Source organism: Aythya marila (assembly GCF_965140915.1).
Source record: "Aythya marila genome assembly, chromosome: 3".
Lineage (NCBI taxonomy): Eukaryota > Metazoa > Chordata > Aves > Anseriformes > Anatidae > Aythya > Aythya marila.
Window position 1 is genome coordinate 32,789,905 of NC_139044.1, and position 16,479 is coordinate 32,806,383.

The window sequence follows — 16,479 nt, forward strand, 5'->3', positions numbered from 1 at the left end:
AAAATTTGGGCCCAATGGCCCAGAGGAAGTTGAGGGTTCTCATCTCTTTGCAAGAAAAAGTGCTACAGTCTGCTCCGGGATTTGAAAAAATGAGTCAAGGTCCTCACCTGCTTTGTAGAGGTTTGTAATACTCATGCAACTGATGGTCCAGACTCTCATCGGACAGAGGAGGTGCCAGTCAGTCTGCTCTGCTACCAGTTCATCTCCCAGACTGCTCTTTAGAATTCCAAAGCTCATCTCAGTCAGAGGAACTTGCAATTAGCTGCTGCTTAGCTAATTGGAAGCTGAGGGCAAAGTTGGGGTAATAAGGTGCCTCTGAGTTCTTGCTTGGCCTCAAGGAAGAAAGTCACAAGAACAAAAGGTATTGAGAAATAGAAGAACAGAATAAGAAAAGTTAGCAGGAGCTCTATATGAGCAAGTAAACAGTAATCAAATCTAATATTAAGTCAGGTTAATTTGAGGTTAAAAAAAATAGTATAGAGAAAAATGTGTCAATTACATTTTTTTTTTTTTTTTTTTTTTTTTACCTTCGTACATCTAAGTCAAGAATAGATCCAGGGGTGTGAGGCAGCCATGCAGCACTACCTCTAATGTTAAAATGCTGGGTTTCTAGTAAGAAGACAGGCAATTTCTGTATTTTTTGAGAAAATGAGTATTCTTGTGAGAAAGTGCAGTGGAAGATACTCCTCTCTATTTTGAACTTTGCTTTCCAGGGAAAAAAAAAAAATAATAATGCAGTGTGAAAAATATATGTTGTGTCTTCAGCTCCAGGCCAAGCAACCCATTCATAAAAAATTTTGGGCTGAGCCAAGTAATCAAGCCATTCTTGGTCATGATGTCATGGAATCTGAGGATGGTTCCACTGATAGGAGAACCCTGGCCGCAAGCACAGAAAATGCATCCAAATAGACAATTGCTTTCAGAGATCTTATATCTCTAATTACAAGGTTGATATTTCTGAATTTCAGGCTTGTCTAGACTGGCTTCTGTTTCAGTTCAATATTTACTTTTAGCTGGGAAGTGGGATGGGTATGGAGCCTACGCTCCTTCTCTGACTCCCCAGCCCAGGGAGGGGTATTAAGTAATCTGTTACAAAATAAATTCATAAGAGACTTGGGGGACAGTCTCCCTTTGCCAGATTGCTTTTCCTCATTGTAGATATTTCAATCTAGACTGAAAAACTCAAGTCAAATTTTATTCATTGTCTATTAGCCAGAGTTGGACTGTGGGGGTGGATTAAATCAAACCTGGTGTGTTTTTTGTTTTTTCCATTTGAATGCTCTGATTCTTTGATAAATATCAGGTGCATGATTATTTATAGTATGCAAGGTACTTTGTAACTGATACACCCACAAGCCTGTATTTCACATGGCACATCTTAAATCAGTCAAATACGTAGCAGTAAATGTCACAGGCAGCAATATTCGGGAAGAGGGGAAATAGCCGACAGGAAGCATGAAAATGAGGAATGTTTTAGATGCTGGCCTTGCTCATATTTAAATATATTTAGGCAGAATGAACACCTGTGATTTCAGATCAGTTAGGTTGGTTTAATATTCTCAGTGGCACATGAAAGCTGTCCATCTTTCAGTCCATGTGGGGAAGTTCATGGTTTTGAACATTAAAAGAGAGGTTAGGAGAGATGAGCAAACAGAAGCAGCACACAAAATGAGAATGCCAGAATACAATGTGGTTGAAGTGAAAAACTTGAGAGTGAGTAATTCAAGGGAGCGGGAATGCTCTTTGTCCTGATACATGAGAACTTCTTTAGTGTCTTACAAAGTTTACAAAGTCAGGGGGAGGCTTTTTCCCCCCATTGGGAATGAAATGAAATACTGGAACAATGAAATCTGAAAGCTTCACTTGTGCGCAGCTCATGCTCCATCCTCATATCTGATCTGTTTTAAGAACTTGCTCCTTTCATTTTTTGAAGGGAGACTTCTTTGAGTGTAAAGAACGTAATGCTTGCTATCAAGGCCTCTACAGGAAGGTTTACTGTAGAAACCTTTGTACAGCCTGTGGGAGAAGGACCGGCTGATCCAAATGCACCTAGCGTACAGATCAGTAGCTTACTCGAACACAAAAAGGCAGCCTTACAACTCTGGCACACAAGTGAAGATTGCTTTCAGGACGGTGAGAAATTAGAATCCTCAAAGACAACAATTAAACAAGGAGAGATATATATAGAGAGATATATATAGAGATATATATATATCTTTAGGAAAACAGCACTATGCTAGAAGATTGACCTGCACCTGAGTAGAAATTCTGGCCCCTCTTCAGGTACATATATTGTAAGGCAATAAGGGCTCTCAGTAACAAATATCTCAGTGAATGTTTCCTTCTTGTTCCTCTTTGTAGTACAGTCTTCACACCAATTAGGTCTCTGTGCAGGACTCTGAGAACAGGAGTAGTATGTCTTCAGTCTCCACCTGGAAGCTGATTTTCTGATATAATGGTGGGGGCCTGGTCCCGAAAATCTGTGGAGAAGATAGAAATCTGACAAAGCATGACCAAAAGAAAAAGACCTTTTCTCACGTGGCAAGAACAAGATCAGAGAAGAGCAGCCTGGTGTGGAAGGAGTTTCTGAACTCGTGTGGGATTCCTGTAGGGATGGCAGATGCCCTTCACAGGTCTTCCCATATTTTCTCCTACTCTATAAGCTCACAGCAAAAGCCTTGTGGTGGTGCCAGCTGCTTACTACTGTGCCTTTCTCTCCTGCTTCTTTGAAGGAAACTATGATTAGAGGGTACTGTGGCCTCTAAGCATTTGCTTTTATCTCTGCTGTCTCTCCTCTGACCGGATTGCTTTGTCTTCCTAGACAGGAATGCCACTGACATTTTGCTTTTTTGGCACCCTGCTGATAACACTCCCAAGCTCTGCGAATGAGTTATTGTCCCTCTGAAGAGCTGTGTGCTGAAAGTAAAATGGTGCTACCCGTGATGAATTACTCATGGGGATACACTCATTTTCCCTGGCAAGAGAGATTGCTGAGGGAAGGTTTGGGAAAATGAATTACTTGGAGCACCTGCCATAATATCGCCAGCAGCAGCTCCAATTGCCAGGCTGCGTGCTGACTTCACTGAACACACTTAATGTATAGCACTTTGGAGGGGTTAGGGCTGGGTGTCTTCCCATGCTGTTGCCTCAGATGGGAAGCCGAGCATTTACCCGATTTCACACCCATTTACGAGCCCAGCTACCGCCGCCAGGGGGGGCACGGGGCGGCCTGGGCCGGGCATGGCCACGGCGTGGGGCAGAGGTTGGGGTTGGGGCCGGGGCAGGCCGCGGGGCCGGGGTCTCGCCATGGCTCCCGGCCCCGGGGGCGGCGGGGCGCGGGCATGGGGGGCTCGGCCGGGCCGGGCCGGGGCGAACGGGCCGGGGGTGTTGTAGGGCCGGCAGTGCTGCTGCTGGCCCTACACGGCCCGGTGTGAGTCCCTGTGGAAGGATGAGGGCGATGGGGGCTCGTGGGGGCAGCTCGCTGTGTTTTGCTGAGGGGTGCAGGCGGGCGGGTGCGTCCCGGGGTGAGCCCTGAGGGAAATCCTCAGCCGGGAAGCGAGCTGGGAGCCCCAAATTGCCAGAGCTGCGAGGTGACCTGAGGAGACAGCATAACTCGAGCTGGGGCTTGATGAGTGTGCAGAGGGGGTGATAACATAGCCCAGCCTGGACTGCGCTCTCCAGGAAGCTGTTTCCAGTCCTAGGTTCACTTCTTATCGCAGTCCGCCCCGGCTGGGGCTGAGCTGGGCCCGTGCCTCACGCTCCTTTCCCTTTCCTCCCCTAGGAGCTCCCGGCAAGAGATGGAGAACATCCTGACGGGCTTGTGCGGCACCGGCCCCGAAGACCCGCTCCCGCTGTGGGTCCGTGGCAGCATCGGCCACTGCTTTAATCAGCTGACATTAAACGCGATTCCTCACACCATCCTCGCGGCAGTCAGCGCCTGCTTCCTTGGCACTCCCAGGTATGACAACTGACTCGTCTTGCTCTTCATTATTGTGCAGGGCAGGAGGCGGGGTGGAAAACTGGAAATTAGCTCTCTGTAATGTACTGGGTATGTCCGTGGAGAACAACATGATATTGCAATGCTATTACGTTTGTCAGCATCTGTCCTAATTCGGAGTACTGTGTCCAGCTCTGGTCCCTCCACTGCAAAAAGGAATCCGGAGAGGAAAGAGAGGATAGTGAGGAAAAAATAACAGAAAATAAGTGAAAAGAATTTCAGTGAATGGGGATCGGGAAAACTGGGGGGTCTTACGGGAGAGTGTATAAACCCAAGGTGGCATGGAAGATGTATGTAAGGTAATAAATAAGTGGTTCAGAGAAACAAAATAGTTTTCCTGTTTACTCTCTCGAATCTGTAAACATGACAATGTTCACTGATACTGAAAGGCCGCAAATGATAATGAAGCAAGTGATACTGAAATCCTTTGTTGGGCAATAGATAATGGACTTAAACAACATCACTGAAACCAGGAGTGAGAAAAGAAAATCCTTCTGGAGGAAATATCACAAAGATGAGAGAAATCAAGGATTAGAAATGTAACACAAGGAATTTGATCATCAAGATGTTAAATATACTTTTCTGTTAATCTTCAAGGACTGGAGTCTGATTTGACCACAAAATATCACAGCTGCAAACAAAAGTATGTAGATAAAGGCTATTCATGGTATCTGAGTCTCTGGTATCGATTTTTTACTGGACTTTATTGACCTGCTCTAGTTTAGCAACACCTACACCCTGAAAAGGTTACAAATCTAGGGAAGGGAATACAAAGGTTACAAATTGGGAAGTGAATACAAAGAAATTAAGAATGAACAGATAAGGAGGGGAAGAGAGGGGAAGGAAAGGAGAGTGTTGACTCTTCTTGTCATGAGATGTGATGGAATACCAACTGTGAAGTTTTTTCTGCTCTTTCCCCCTCTAGATCTGGCTCTGGGGTGCCTCGCCGGCCAGGCTGGAGATGCAGAATTGCTGCTTCTTTTATACTCACTGCCCTGTTCCTTGCGGATATAATCCCAGCCACCATTTCTCAGCAGGAGCTGGGCCCTGCGTACCTGGAAGTGCTGGCCGATGGCATCGCCGCACTGACGTGGCTCACTCACGGCGTCGCTCTGCTTATGCTCTGCAGGTCCATTCATGCCTCTTCCAGGGGCCCTGCAGCCCTGGCTCTCCTCACCCTCTTACCCCTCCCTTCTCTCATCATCACGCTGGTCTGGTACTGCCAAAGCGGGACAGCTTGGTCCCCTGCCCACCCTGCTGTCTCCTCCAGGTTCACCATTCTCTGTCTGCAGCTGGCATCTCTGCTGGTGTATGTCATTAGCTACCTCGTACCCACCACAGAGAGGCACGAATTCCTCTCCATCAATAGCTCCTGGCCGCAAGACCAGCTCATCTCAGAGCCAGGCACCTCCGTGTTGGTTCAGCAGCGAGTGGCAGAAGATGAGGAGAGCTGGCTCTCACGCTTCTTTTACGCTTGGATGAACCCTCTCATGGAACGTGGCTATCAGTGGAAGCTGAACCAGCCACAGGACGTCTATCTGCTTCCTCGCCAGCTCCAGGCTGCCAGGGTTTGCGATCGCTTCTATGCCTGCTGGCAGAAGAAGGCAGCTCTGCACCAAGTAGAGGAGGAGACGGTGTCTCTTACCAGCCCAATCATTGCTCCGGGCGACGGGAGTAGCGATGTCCGGGACAGCTTGCACCGTGCCCAGGAGCCTGTGAGACTCTTCTCAGTGCTTCATGCGGTCTTTGGGCTTCGTTTCTACTCGCTGGGACTTCTCAAGCTGGCCGGCAGCCTGCTGAGTTTCTCGGGCCCTCTGCTTCTGAACCTGCTGGTGAACTTCATGGAGTCGCGGCAGGAGCCCCTGAGCCACGGGGTGCTCTACGCGCTGGGGCTCTTTGCTGGCTCCTTCCTGGGCGCTCTCCTGCGCAACCAGTTCAGCCACGAGGTGAACAAGATGACACTGATGGTGCGGGCTGCCGTCATCTCTGCCATCTACCGCAAGGCCCTGCGTGTGGGTGGCACCAGGCTTTCCCGCTTCACCGTGGGTGAAATCGTCAACTTCATGAGCACGGACGCCAGTAGGTTGGTCAACTTCTGCCTCAGCTTCCACGAGGTGTGGAGCCTGCCCTTCCAGTTTGCCATTACCCTTTACCTCCTCTACCAGCAAGTAGGGGTGGCCTTTCTGGGAGGCCTGGCCTTGGCACTGCTGCTTGTGCCCATCAACAAGGTCATAGCCAACCGCATCATGATGAGCAACAAGGAGATGCTGCAGCACAAGGATGCGCGGGTCAAGGTGAGGGGCAGCTGCTGGCTCTCTGAATTTGTCACAGTATTCTCTGGAGCATTGGCTTCTTGGCCCCTTGTGGTGAATCCCAAGTGAGCGAATTGAGTCGCAACTGTTGGGAAAAGTGCTGGAGGGGGCGCACGTGTAAGTGGTTCAAAAGGATTTCGGGGTGAGGCATGTTCACCACCTGCAAGATAGCAAACCTCTAATGTTTGCCTCGCCCCCTGGGCAAATTAAAGTTCCCTTGCAGGTTCCTTTTCCACGTGTAATAGTTAACGTGGGTCGCCTGATTGCTTCCTTTAGAGAAGCTTCAGTTCTGTTACTCGAGTAATGCTGTCAGTGGCGAGGTATCTTGCAGTCTGGACAAACACAACAATCATGGATGTAGTGGTTTTATTTCGCTCCAGCTTGGCACCCTCAGTCAGCCCTTCCACAGCTGTTTGGAGCCTGTGAAATATTTATCTTCCTAACAGAAGGTGCATCTTGTGCTGGACCTTCTCCAGCTGTTGCAAGAGTGGTTTGCTAAGCGAACTCTTCCTTACTGGTTTTCTTTCATGTCAGGCACAGGCACATCTCAGCTGGCTCTGCACACGCTGACCTGAGAGCAGGAGCAAGAGGGGAAAGTGCTGCAGGGCTACCTGAGCTGCTGGGTGCGAGCCAGCTGGGCTCTGGACACAGGCTAGCTGTGAAGTTGGGTAGTGTTGTGCCTTTTCCTGAACCTTACACAGCACAGGGAGCTGAGCAAGCTGCTGGCGCGAGAAGGGGCAAAGTTCTCAGTAGCTGCCACTTGAGTTCCTGCCTCTGTTAGCAATAATAAATGGCTCCTGGTAGCTCTAGCCTGGCCCTTAGCAGGAGGCAGCTGCAAACCTGGGCCCAGCCCAGATGCTTCGCTGGTGTTTGGCGTGTTGGGCAGACTGGTTACTGGATGTGATTTTCCCCTGTGCCTGCAGCTAATGACCGAGTTCCTCAGAGGCATTCGTGTGATCAAGTTTTATGCCTGGGAGAAGCACTTCAGCACCAGGATAAATGCCTGCCGGGCTCAGGAGCTGCAGAAGTTGCGAGCCATCAAGTACCTGGATGCCGTGTGCGTGTACCTGTGGGCAGCGCTGCCTGTTGTTGTCTCCATCGTCATCTTCATCACGTACGTCCTGTTGGGTCACCAGCTCACTGCCACAAAGGTGAGTGAAGGAGGAGATCCCGAGTCAGATACCTCAGAGCTCTAACTAGGAGACTAGGCAGAGCCCTGAGACATCTTCTCTGGGAAATGAACACATCCTGGATCTCCCTCCAGCTCTTCAGGCTCTCATTGGTGAAGCTGTTTGAAGAGCACAAGATGCCAGGGAAGTACAGCCTCCAATTTACGTTTCTTCCCTTACTCGTGCAGGTCTTCACGGCGTTGGCCCTTGTAGGGATGCTCATCCTCCCCCTCAACAGCTTCCCGTGGGTGCTGAATGGGACCTTGGAAGCCAAAGTTTCCCTGGATCGAATCCAGCGTTTCCTTGAACTTGAGGACCAGGACCTGGAAGCTTATTATGCCCTAGGTAATGGGGCAGGATGCTGCTTGGGGCTCTGGGCAGGAGGTGTTTGGAGCAGAGAGCATTCCTCTTCACCAAACGTAGGCCATTGCTTGTCCCTAAAGAGCCCCATAGCGTGCCTCTGGAACAAGCTGCTCCGTCCCCCATCCAAAGGTCTGCCAATGAAGCCTTCAACCTCAGCTTGGCCTGGCAGAAAGGTTTGGGTGCGTGCCCTCTCCTGAACCATTGCTGCTCCCTTTCTCTCCTTCCTTGCCATTTACCAGCTCCCTTTCACCTTCAGCAATAAGAGAACCAGGTTACCTTTACAGTGCCTCCCTGAGAGTGTCTCATTCCGGGGTTGGTCCAGAGCATCCTGGCTGTGCCCTTTCCCTGCCTCTTCCATTTGGGAACAAAACTGATAGTGTTTGTTATATCAGGTCCTTGTCATTCTCTGTCCTTCTCACCGTGGTGTTGCTTTTCCCTTGCAGGTAGCCCTTCAGGTATGGCTTCTGCCATAGAGATGCGAGGGGCAGATTTTTCATGGGCACCAGTCAAAGAAGAAAGCAGCAGCCAGCCCTTACCCACAGGCACTCTGCAGCTGCACATCGAGAACCTCTCGGTGAGAAAGGTGAGCAGGAATGCAGGAGGAAACAGAGGAAATGGCACTAGAGGAGCTGGGGTGACGTGGTTTTTTTGGTCTTGTGAGCCATATATCAAGATCTCTTGGAAAGATTTCTTGGAAAGAAAGCTGTCAGCTTTCTTATAGGCTCAGGAAACCTGGCCCAGCCAGCACTCAGCTCACCAGGTTGCTCCTTTTCATTCCCCTCGACAGGGGATGCTCCTGGGAGTCGTTGGCAAGGTCGGCTCTGGCAAGAGCTCTCTGCTTGCAGCCATCACCGGAGAGCTCGTTAAGTAAGTAACCCAAAGGCTTCTCCCTGCCTGCTCCCTCCACGCCACGGCAGGCAAGGACCGTCCAGAGCTGCCCGCGTTTACAGGTCATTTTGATCTGCTGATAGCTCCCCTGTGTTGCCTTTCCATCCACCCACCTCCGGTGTGCTTGCAGACAGGGCGGGTGTGTGTATGTGTGTGACCTGGAGCAAGGATTCGGTCTGGCCACGCAGGAGCCTTGGATCCAGTTTGCCACTGTGCGGGAGAACATCCTGTTCGGGCGGGACTACGATGCCAGGCTGTACGAGGAGGTGCTGGAGGCCTGCGCCCTCTCTGAGGACCTGAACGTGAGTGCCTGAACTCTGAACTCTGAACCTTCCTGGGCCTCCTCGGCCAGCTTTTGTATCCAGCCGGAGCCTCACTCTGTGCTGAGTTCTTCATCCTGGGGAAAGATGTTCTTGCAACCGTGTGGTCCTCCCACCAGGAGTGCCTGTATTCTGGGTTTGAAGCCTGTGGCTGCGTTAGCCAGTGAACTTTGTGTTACACCTGGTAGGAAACTTGCCTCTTCCTCTGGGTTTGTAAAGTGGAGCCCGGTTTTCTGAAGTGTTGAGCACCAGAAGTTCCTGTTTACTTCAGCAGAAGTTGTGAATACTGTATAATATAAAGTATTTAATTGAGAACTTGTAGGCATTGCCTGTGGAATTTGTTTCTGCCTATTGAAACTCAACTGCTTTTCCTGTTTGGATGGGCCCTGGAGTTATTTTGTTGAAGGCACAGCTACTGCTCTCCCAGAAAAATCCTAGGCACAGTTTTAGAGTTGTCTCAGACCAGAAGTTGCTCAATGGGTGGCTCAGATGTGGCCACCTGCTGGAGTCTAAGGGACTGTGTTGACACAGAGGTTGCCAGTTGTCTGCAGAAGCAGGGTGTGTGCTGTTGCATTGTTTCGTTTCTGCTAAGAGGTCACCCTAAGGAGTTACTGCCCGAGTCAGGAGAGGGATCCCAGCGTCCTGATCTCGAGTCCCCAGTAGCTTCGTGTCCCTTTTAACTGGATTTTCTCGAATGTTTCAGATTTTACCAGCGGGTGACCAGACAGAGGTGGGCGAAAACGGCGTGACACTCAGTGGGGGACAGAAGGCTCGGATAGCCCTTGCCAGAGCTGTTTACCAGGTAAAGAGCAAAGCAGCTGTGCCGTGCCCCCTGCCAAGGCAGATGCAGAGAAGCTGGAAGCACGCAGCTGTGCCGTGCGCTCTGGCAGCACGTCTTAAACCACATGGGGCTGGCCTAGAGGTGCTGGCAGTGTGCCGTGCTGAGGCGCTTGCACTCTGCAGCACTGCCTGCTCAGGCAGGGCCAGGGACTGTATCCCTGCCTTTTGCCTCTCTCAGGAGAAAGAGCTTTACCTCCTGGACGATCCCCTGGCTGCCGTTGATGCAGATGTAGCCAATCATCTCATGCGGAAATGCATTCTTGGAGTTCTCCGACACAAAACCAGGATCCTCTGCACCCACAGGACTGAGTTTTTGGAGAAGGCTGATGCCTTGGTGTTGATGGACAATGGCAGGATAGTCAAGACAGGTACAGTGGCTGTCTTTGCAGGCATCCGTTTGCACCTGCGGGCTAGTTTTGAATGGCTTGAGCAAAGATGGCCATGAAGGAATAGGAGTAACTAGTGGGAAACCCAGAGAGGGATAAAGAGCTTGAGGACACTGCACGTGAGCAAAGGAGGCAGTGTGGAATGGAGCGTGCAGATGCACAGGTAGAGGCATGGGGAGCTGATAAGGCAGAAAGCTGTGGCAGGATGCATGGAGCAGAACCTTCAAGGATGCAGGTGCTTTGAGAGGAAATATGGGATGTCACGACAGAGCAAAACCAGAGCAAAGGGCCATTTTGTAGCTGGAGCCTGTTCCTCTCAGTCTCTGAAGCATTTGTGTGTCTCTCTTTGTAGGCCCACCAGCTGATATCCTGCCACTTGTGGAAGCTATCCCCAAATTCAAGGACGTGGACAAGAGGCAGAAGGACAAAGGTCTGTACCTGGCAAGCTTGGGGGTGGCTGGGACAGCAGAGCTCAGCTGAGCGCCCCGGCAGAACCTCTACCTGCTGGCTGCTGGCCTGAAGCAGAGCTCCCAGCACCCTGCTGTGCCGTGGCAGCGCTGATCTGTGGGCGGTCTGTTCACAGGGGGCGAGGAGGCCTAGGTGTGATCGGGTGTTGGTCTGGAGCAGTGTTTGAATCTGGTTTTTCATTTGTGCTCCAGATCTGGATGAAAGCCTGCCAGAATTGGTGCACCTACCTTGAAAGGGGAGAGAGGAGGGAGGAAAAGTCTTCCTCATAGCCTAGATTTGTTCCATGTGCAGCAAGGAGCAGCTCCAGGAAGTACTTACATTGCACTGACCTTTGCTTTTGCTTCTATCCCCACAGCCCCTGATGAGCAAAGCCAAGAAGAGGACATAGAGACAGAGGCAGAAGAATCATCCCAGGACAAACATCTCCTCCACAAGGAGGAGGAGAAGAAAGAAGGGGCAGTGGCTTTCCAGGTCTACAAGGCTTATTGGTTGGCAGTGGGCAGCTGCTTGGCGTTATCCATCCTCTTCTCACTGCTCCTGATGCAAGGTGAGGCAACGAGCCAGGAGCACGTTTCTCTTTAGATGTTCCTCTCCTCTTGTTTCCTGGCTCTGTGGAGCCCAGGGAAGGAAAGAGACTGGGGATTTCATTGCTCTCTCTGCACCAGGAAGACAAACTAAAGTAGCATGGTGGGGACAGGAGGGGGGAATACGTGGGAACTGGCTCTTGCCTCTCATTTGCTGCTGTGGTTGCATATCTGCTCCTTTAGCAGTGAGTGAGCTCCTGGCAGTTCCCTTGCTCCTGCTCTGCTAGGAACAGTGCAGAGTGAACACAAGGGAAGGCTGGGCAGTGAGACAAAACCAAAAGCTGCCCACCTACTTCCCTTCCAGCTTTTCTGCTTTGTATTTGCTGACTTGAAGGTTGAATCCCTCTTTATAGTCTGTCTCTCTCTGTAGCATCCAGAAACATCTCGGATTGGTGGCTCTCACATTGGATCTCCAGCATATCCCAGACACCAAATACCTCTGTGACGGTCTGCGCAGCGTCCCTGCCATCTGTGGAGCTGCTTCTCTTCTCCACTGTGGGGCTTGTGTAAGTGAACACTGGGCGGGTGATGCCAAAAAAAAAAAAACAAAAAAAAAAAACCTCCCATTTTACCCTTGTGCATTCAAATATCCTTCTGGAGACCACGCCACTGCAGGGGATCCGCATGGCTGCTTTGAGGAAGATGGCCTGCTCCTGATGCCCTGTCTGAGTTTACTGCCATAGGGACCTTGGCAGATTGATAACCTTCCTCCTTCCCTGTTTTAGCTCCCCCGTGCAAGCTCTGGACGCAGCCCCAGTCCCTTCCAACACTTCAGCGGATGTGAATTTCTACCTGATGGTTTACGGGAGCATTGCAGGAGCCAACTCCCTCTTCACCATTTTTCGGGCCTTCCTCTTTGCGTATGGCACCATCCGTGCTGCCGTTGTCATCCACAACCGGCTGCTCCAGAGGGTTGTAAAGGTAATGGTCAGAAAGTCCAGGGCAGGCTGGGGTTCCTGCAGGTCGTTCTGCCCTGCTGTTCTTCTCATAGTCCAGGAGTGAAGGTGTGAGAGATGGCTTTCTGCTGGCAGGAGCTGATGAGCTCTTGATTTCTTGTTCCCTTGTCGCCAGGCCACCGTCACCTTCTTTGACACCACGCCGACGGGCCGCATCCTGAACCGCTTCTCCTCAGACCTGTACTGCGTGGATGACACCTTGCCCTTTATCCTCAACATCTTCCTGGCCAACATGTACGGGCTGCTGGGCATGCTGGTCATCATCACCTACGGCCTCCCCTGGGTCGGCCTGGTCTTACTCCCTCTGGCTGCCCTCTACTTCTCCATCCAGCGCTACTACCGGCGCACCTCGCGGGAGCTCAAGCGCCTTTACAGTCTCACCCTGTCCCCCATCTACACCCACTTCTCAGAGACCCTCTCGGGACTGAGCAGCATCAGAGCCATGCGGGCAGCAGAGAGGTGCGTGGAAGGGAACAGCACGCGGAGAGCCAAAATTTGGGCTCTATAAACCAGCGCTGTCCTGAGGTGGGGCAGGTTACGGGGTGGTGGGAATGCCCCTGGTGTGGGGTTGAGTGGGGCGCAGTTTGGTGTTAGCCTCTGTTGTGCTCCTGCCAGGTTTGAGTTGGAGAATCAGCTGCACCTGGAGCAGAACCAGCGCTGCCTCTTTGCCAGCAACACGGCGGTGCAGTGGCTGGACATCCGCTTGCAGATGATCGGGGTCGCCGTGATTACTGCTATCGCAGCAATCGCCATCATCCAGCACCAGAAGGAGCTGGGAAATCCAGGTGGGCTGCCAGGAATTGTTCCGTCCCCACCCTTGGGCTGTGGCCCAGGGGTTCCTCTTCTCCCAGTCCTCTCCCTTTATCAGACATCCAGAGCTCCCACTCCCTGTCACTCTGCCTGTTTCCTTCAGCTCCTGTTCCTCCTCCTGCATGTCCCTCTCCTAGAGCTGGATCCCAGACTCCAGAGCACTGACTTCTCCCCTGTTTCTTTGTCCTGCCACCAAGGTCCCAGCTCATTCCCTGACGTTAACCCTCTTGTTTATGTTTTTGTCCTCTCAGGACTTGTGGGCCTGGCACTCTCATATGCCCTGTCAGTCACAAACCTTCTCTCGGGCCTCATTTCCAGCTTCACTATGACAGAAACCATGATGGTGAGTGTGGAGCGGACAGAGGAATACACTACAGACATCCCTGTGGAGCCCCAGGATAAAGTGGTCCAGGTAAAAGCTTTAAGACGTTCTCAGGGACTGGCCCTGTGCCCTGCACTTGCCTCCAGGTGGAAATGAGAAGGTTCCAGTGTGCAGGGAGGGCCCTCACCTACAGAATCTGTTTTGAGCATTTGTCCTTTACCAGTGCATCCCAAGGGGAACCTCAGGCAGGAGGTGTGGAAGACTAGGATGACAGGAAGAGCAGAAGAGCAGAAAGGGGTGGTAGGGCTAAGCTGCGAGGGAAAAACAGGCATAGAAGGGGCTGGAAACAGAACTGAGACTCTTCGAAAGCCAAGCAGCAGCCCGAAGGGGTGGATGGGGCTTGGTCTGCGTGAAGGTGAGTCTGTCTCACTCTGGTGTGCCCCTTAGGTTGCTGCTGACTGGCCAAGCAGGGGGCTTGTGGAGTTCCAGCACGTGGTCCTGGCTTACCGAGCGGGCCTGCCCAACGCACTGGACGGAGTGAGCTTCACCGTGTACCCCGGAGAGAAGGTGGGGGTCGTGGGGCGCACAGGATCTGGAAAATCCACTCTTTTCTTGGCACTTTTCCGTATGCTGGAGCTGAAAGCAGGCCGGATTCTCCTGGATGGTGTTGACAGCCGGCTGGTGGGCTTGGAGGAGCTGAGGTATGGGGGTCTGAGCAGAGCAGGGGGCAGCCCAGGGGGGGCAGGAAGCCGAGAGCTGTCGGTGGTCAGATGCCAAAAGGAAGAACGAGGAGGAAAGGGCTTTCTGCCTGGGCACCCTCTTGTCTTATGAGCTGCTCTGTTGTTATTGTAGAGCTGTGCTGAGGAAACCAGGCTGAGCGTGTGATCCATGCCCTGTATCTGTCTCTAAACTATGCAGAGAGACTAACCCAGGAAAAAAAAAAAAAAAAATAAATAGGACTTTGATTTTCTGCGGAACCCACCCCACGAGCTCTCGGCTCTCCTCTGCTTGCAGGTCTAGGCTGGCCATCATCCCCCAGGATCCATTTTTGTTCAGTGGCTCCATCCGGGAGAACCTGGACCCTCAGGGAAAGAGGACGGACGCCGAGCTCCACGAGGTGCTGGAGCAGTGCCACCTGCGGGACGCGGTCACCCGCATGGGTGAGTGAACGCGGCGTGGCGAGGCCGCTGAGCCCTGCTCCTGGGAGAGGGGAGGAGGCTTCAGCTTGGGCAGGGAGCTGAGGAGAAGAGGGAGAAGAGGCCGGGCGTGCGGCAGGGAATTGTTTGGGGCCATCCTGCTTGCCTCCTGCAGGTGGCTTGGACAGCGAGCTGGGAGAGAGAGGAAAGAGCCTGTCTGTGGGACAGAGGCAGCTGGTGTGCCTGGCAAGAGCCCTCCTCACGCAGGCCAAGGTGAGTGCCCGCTGGTGGGGCGTGGAGGGGATGGGGTGGGCTCTGCTGCCCTCTCAGGCTGGCCCTGGGCGGGGATTTGGGGTCTCGCAGAGGGCGTGTGGCAGCTCCTCTTCGCTCTCCGTCCCGGGCAGGTGTTGTGCATCGACGAGGCCACGGCCAGCGTGGATCAGCAGACGGAGCAGCTGCTGCAGCAAACCATCCGCCAGCGCTTCGCTGACAAAACCGTGCTGACCATTGCTCACAGGTAGAGAGGCACCGGCGTGCTGTGGTTCTGCCTGCCGGGGCGAGGAGCAGGGAGAAATGTCCCGCAGGAAGGAGCAGCACGGCTGCAGCAGGTGTCTGTGGCTCAGTAGAGGGCACTGCAGGACAGCCAGCGGCGAAGGGCTGCAGCCAGCTTCTGGCCAGAGGAGGCAGAACGCCCTAATTCTGCCTGCCAAAAACCCTGATGCCGATGCTGGCTGGCTAAGCGTTGCCCAGGCAGGAGAGGGCAGCAGTGCTTGCTCCACGGAGAGATTTAAAGTAGGAGTAGGGGCAGAAGATGGTTACAGGCAGGACAAAACACAAATACCGTGGATACTGAGACGGGATGGGTGAGTTTTAGGCAGTCTCTGCCCAAAGTATTCTCACAGCTGCCAAGCGGAGAAGAATTCGGAGGGGTGTGCAATTGTGCGTAGGGTGTTATAAAGGGAACTGCTTCCCAGCGCAAAGGTTAGCACGGAAATAAAAGTCAGACAGGCACAGGGCTTGTGTCCTGCGGCACAGAAGGCAGCGTGGGGGGTTTCTCCTCCGCTTCCCTAACATGTGGCCCGGCCTCTCCGCAGGCTCAACACCGTCTTGGACTCGGACCGCGTGCTGGTGATGCAGGCCGGCAGAGCGGCGGAGCTGGGCTCGCCCAGCAGCCTGAGGCAGAAGGAGGGCTCCTTGTTCCAGCGCCTCCTGCGCAGCGGGCAGCTGTGACCTCCCCGGCGGCCCCTCCGGCTCCCTGCAGGGCCAGGAGCCGCTGAGGTGAGAGCAATCGTGTGTCCTCAGGGACGGGAGCGTGGCACGGCAACGTGGCACCATCCTGCCTTTAGTAGGAGCGGGTGCTGAGGGCCGTGCAAGCCCGGCTGGTGGGGCGCTGTTCACCTCCAGGGCTTCCCTTTGAGATTTCAGAGGGCTTTTCTGTTCGCTGAAGAATCAGTGACTCCTAGGTTGAGACTGAGTCTCACACGTGTTTAAAATAAAGTGGAAACGTCCTTGTGAAGCTCTGTTGTTTGGGTCCCTGTCCCCTGTGCCCCCCAGACACAGAGTTCCTTGTGAGCTACAGGAGTGGTGCCCTCTTTCCCCAGAAAAAACCCTGCCTGCTCCCTGAGTGCTCCAAATACCCCACAAGGCTGCGCCCAGGAGCCTTGCGTCCCTTTCTCCAGCTTACAGAGGAGAAAACCTTCCCCAGAACATGATTACACCGAAGGCCCCTAGGGCTAGCTTATTCCAAACCATTTTTCCTAGGGGAACTCCCTGTGGCTCCTGCCCTGCTCCCAGCTGCACAAACACATGGCTTCTTTCAGTTTTAGGATCGATCTGCCCTTCCCATCAGCATTCTTGGACTCACTTTTGCATTTTCCCCTTCTCCAGAGCGCTCTGAGGCAGCACGTAGCACATACACTCTTCTGCTG

General features: G+C 52.6%; 1 protein-coding gene across 3 annotated transcripts; it reads left to right on the plus strand.

Annotated features, from left to right (window-relative positions):
• Nucleotides 1-2,505: 2,505 nt before the first annotated feature.
• Nucleotides 2,506-16,055, plus strand: ABCC10 (ATP binding cassette subfamily C member 10). 3 transcript variants are annotated; one of them, XM_082755478.1, is made up of 22 exons: nt 2,506-2,633; nt 3,782-3,958; nt 4,923-6,291; nt 7,233-7,460; nt 7,667-7,823; nt 8,285-8,424; nt 8,629-8,708; nt 8,860-9,031; nt 9,753-9,851; nt 10,068-10,257; nt 10,628-10,705; nt 11,099-11,290; nt 11,698-11,833; nt 12,053-12,248; nt 12,399-12,742; nt 12,899-13,068; nt 13,345-13,505; nt 13,863-14,116; nt 14,430-14,575; nt 14,727-14,824; nt 14,956-15,068; nt 15,646-16,055. In XM_082755478.1, exons 1-22 carry the CDS (start codon nt 2,614-2,616, stop codon nt 15,779-15,781), a joined length of 4,656 nt encoding a protein of 1,551 aa, XP_082611604.1. In that variant the 5' UTR covers nt 2,506-2,613; the 3' UTR covers nt 15,782-16,055. The 3 variants fall into 3 exon arrangements, with proteins under 3 accessions (XP_082611604.1, XP_082611605.1, XP_082611606.1); XM_082755479.1 differs by lacking the exons at nt 14,727-14,824; nt 14,956-15,068; nt 15,646-16,055 and having other exon boundaries at nt 13,863-13,982; nt 14,430-14,543; XM_082755480.1 differs by lacking the exons at nt 13,863-14,116; nt 14,430-14,575; nt 14,727-14,824; nt 14,956-15,068; nt 15,646-16,055 and having other exon boundaries at nt 13,412-13,499.
• Nucleotides 16,056-16,479: the final 424 nt, after the last annotated feature.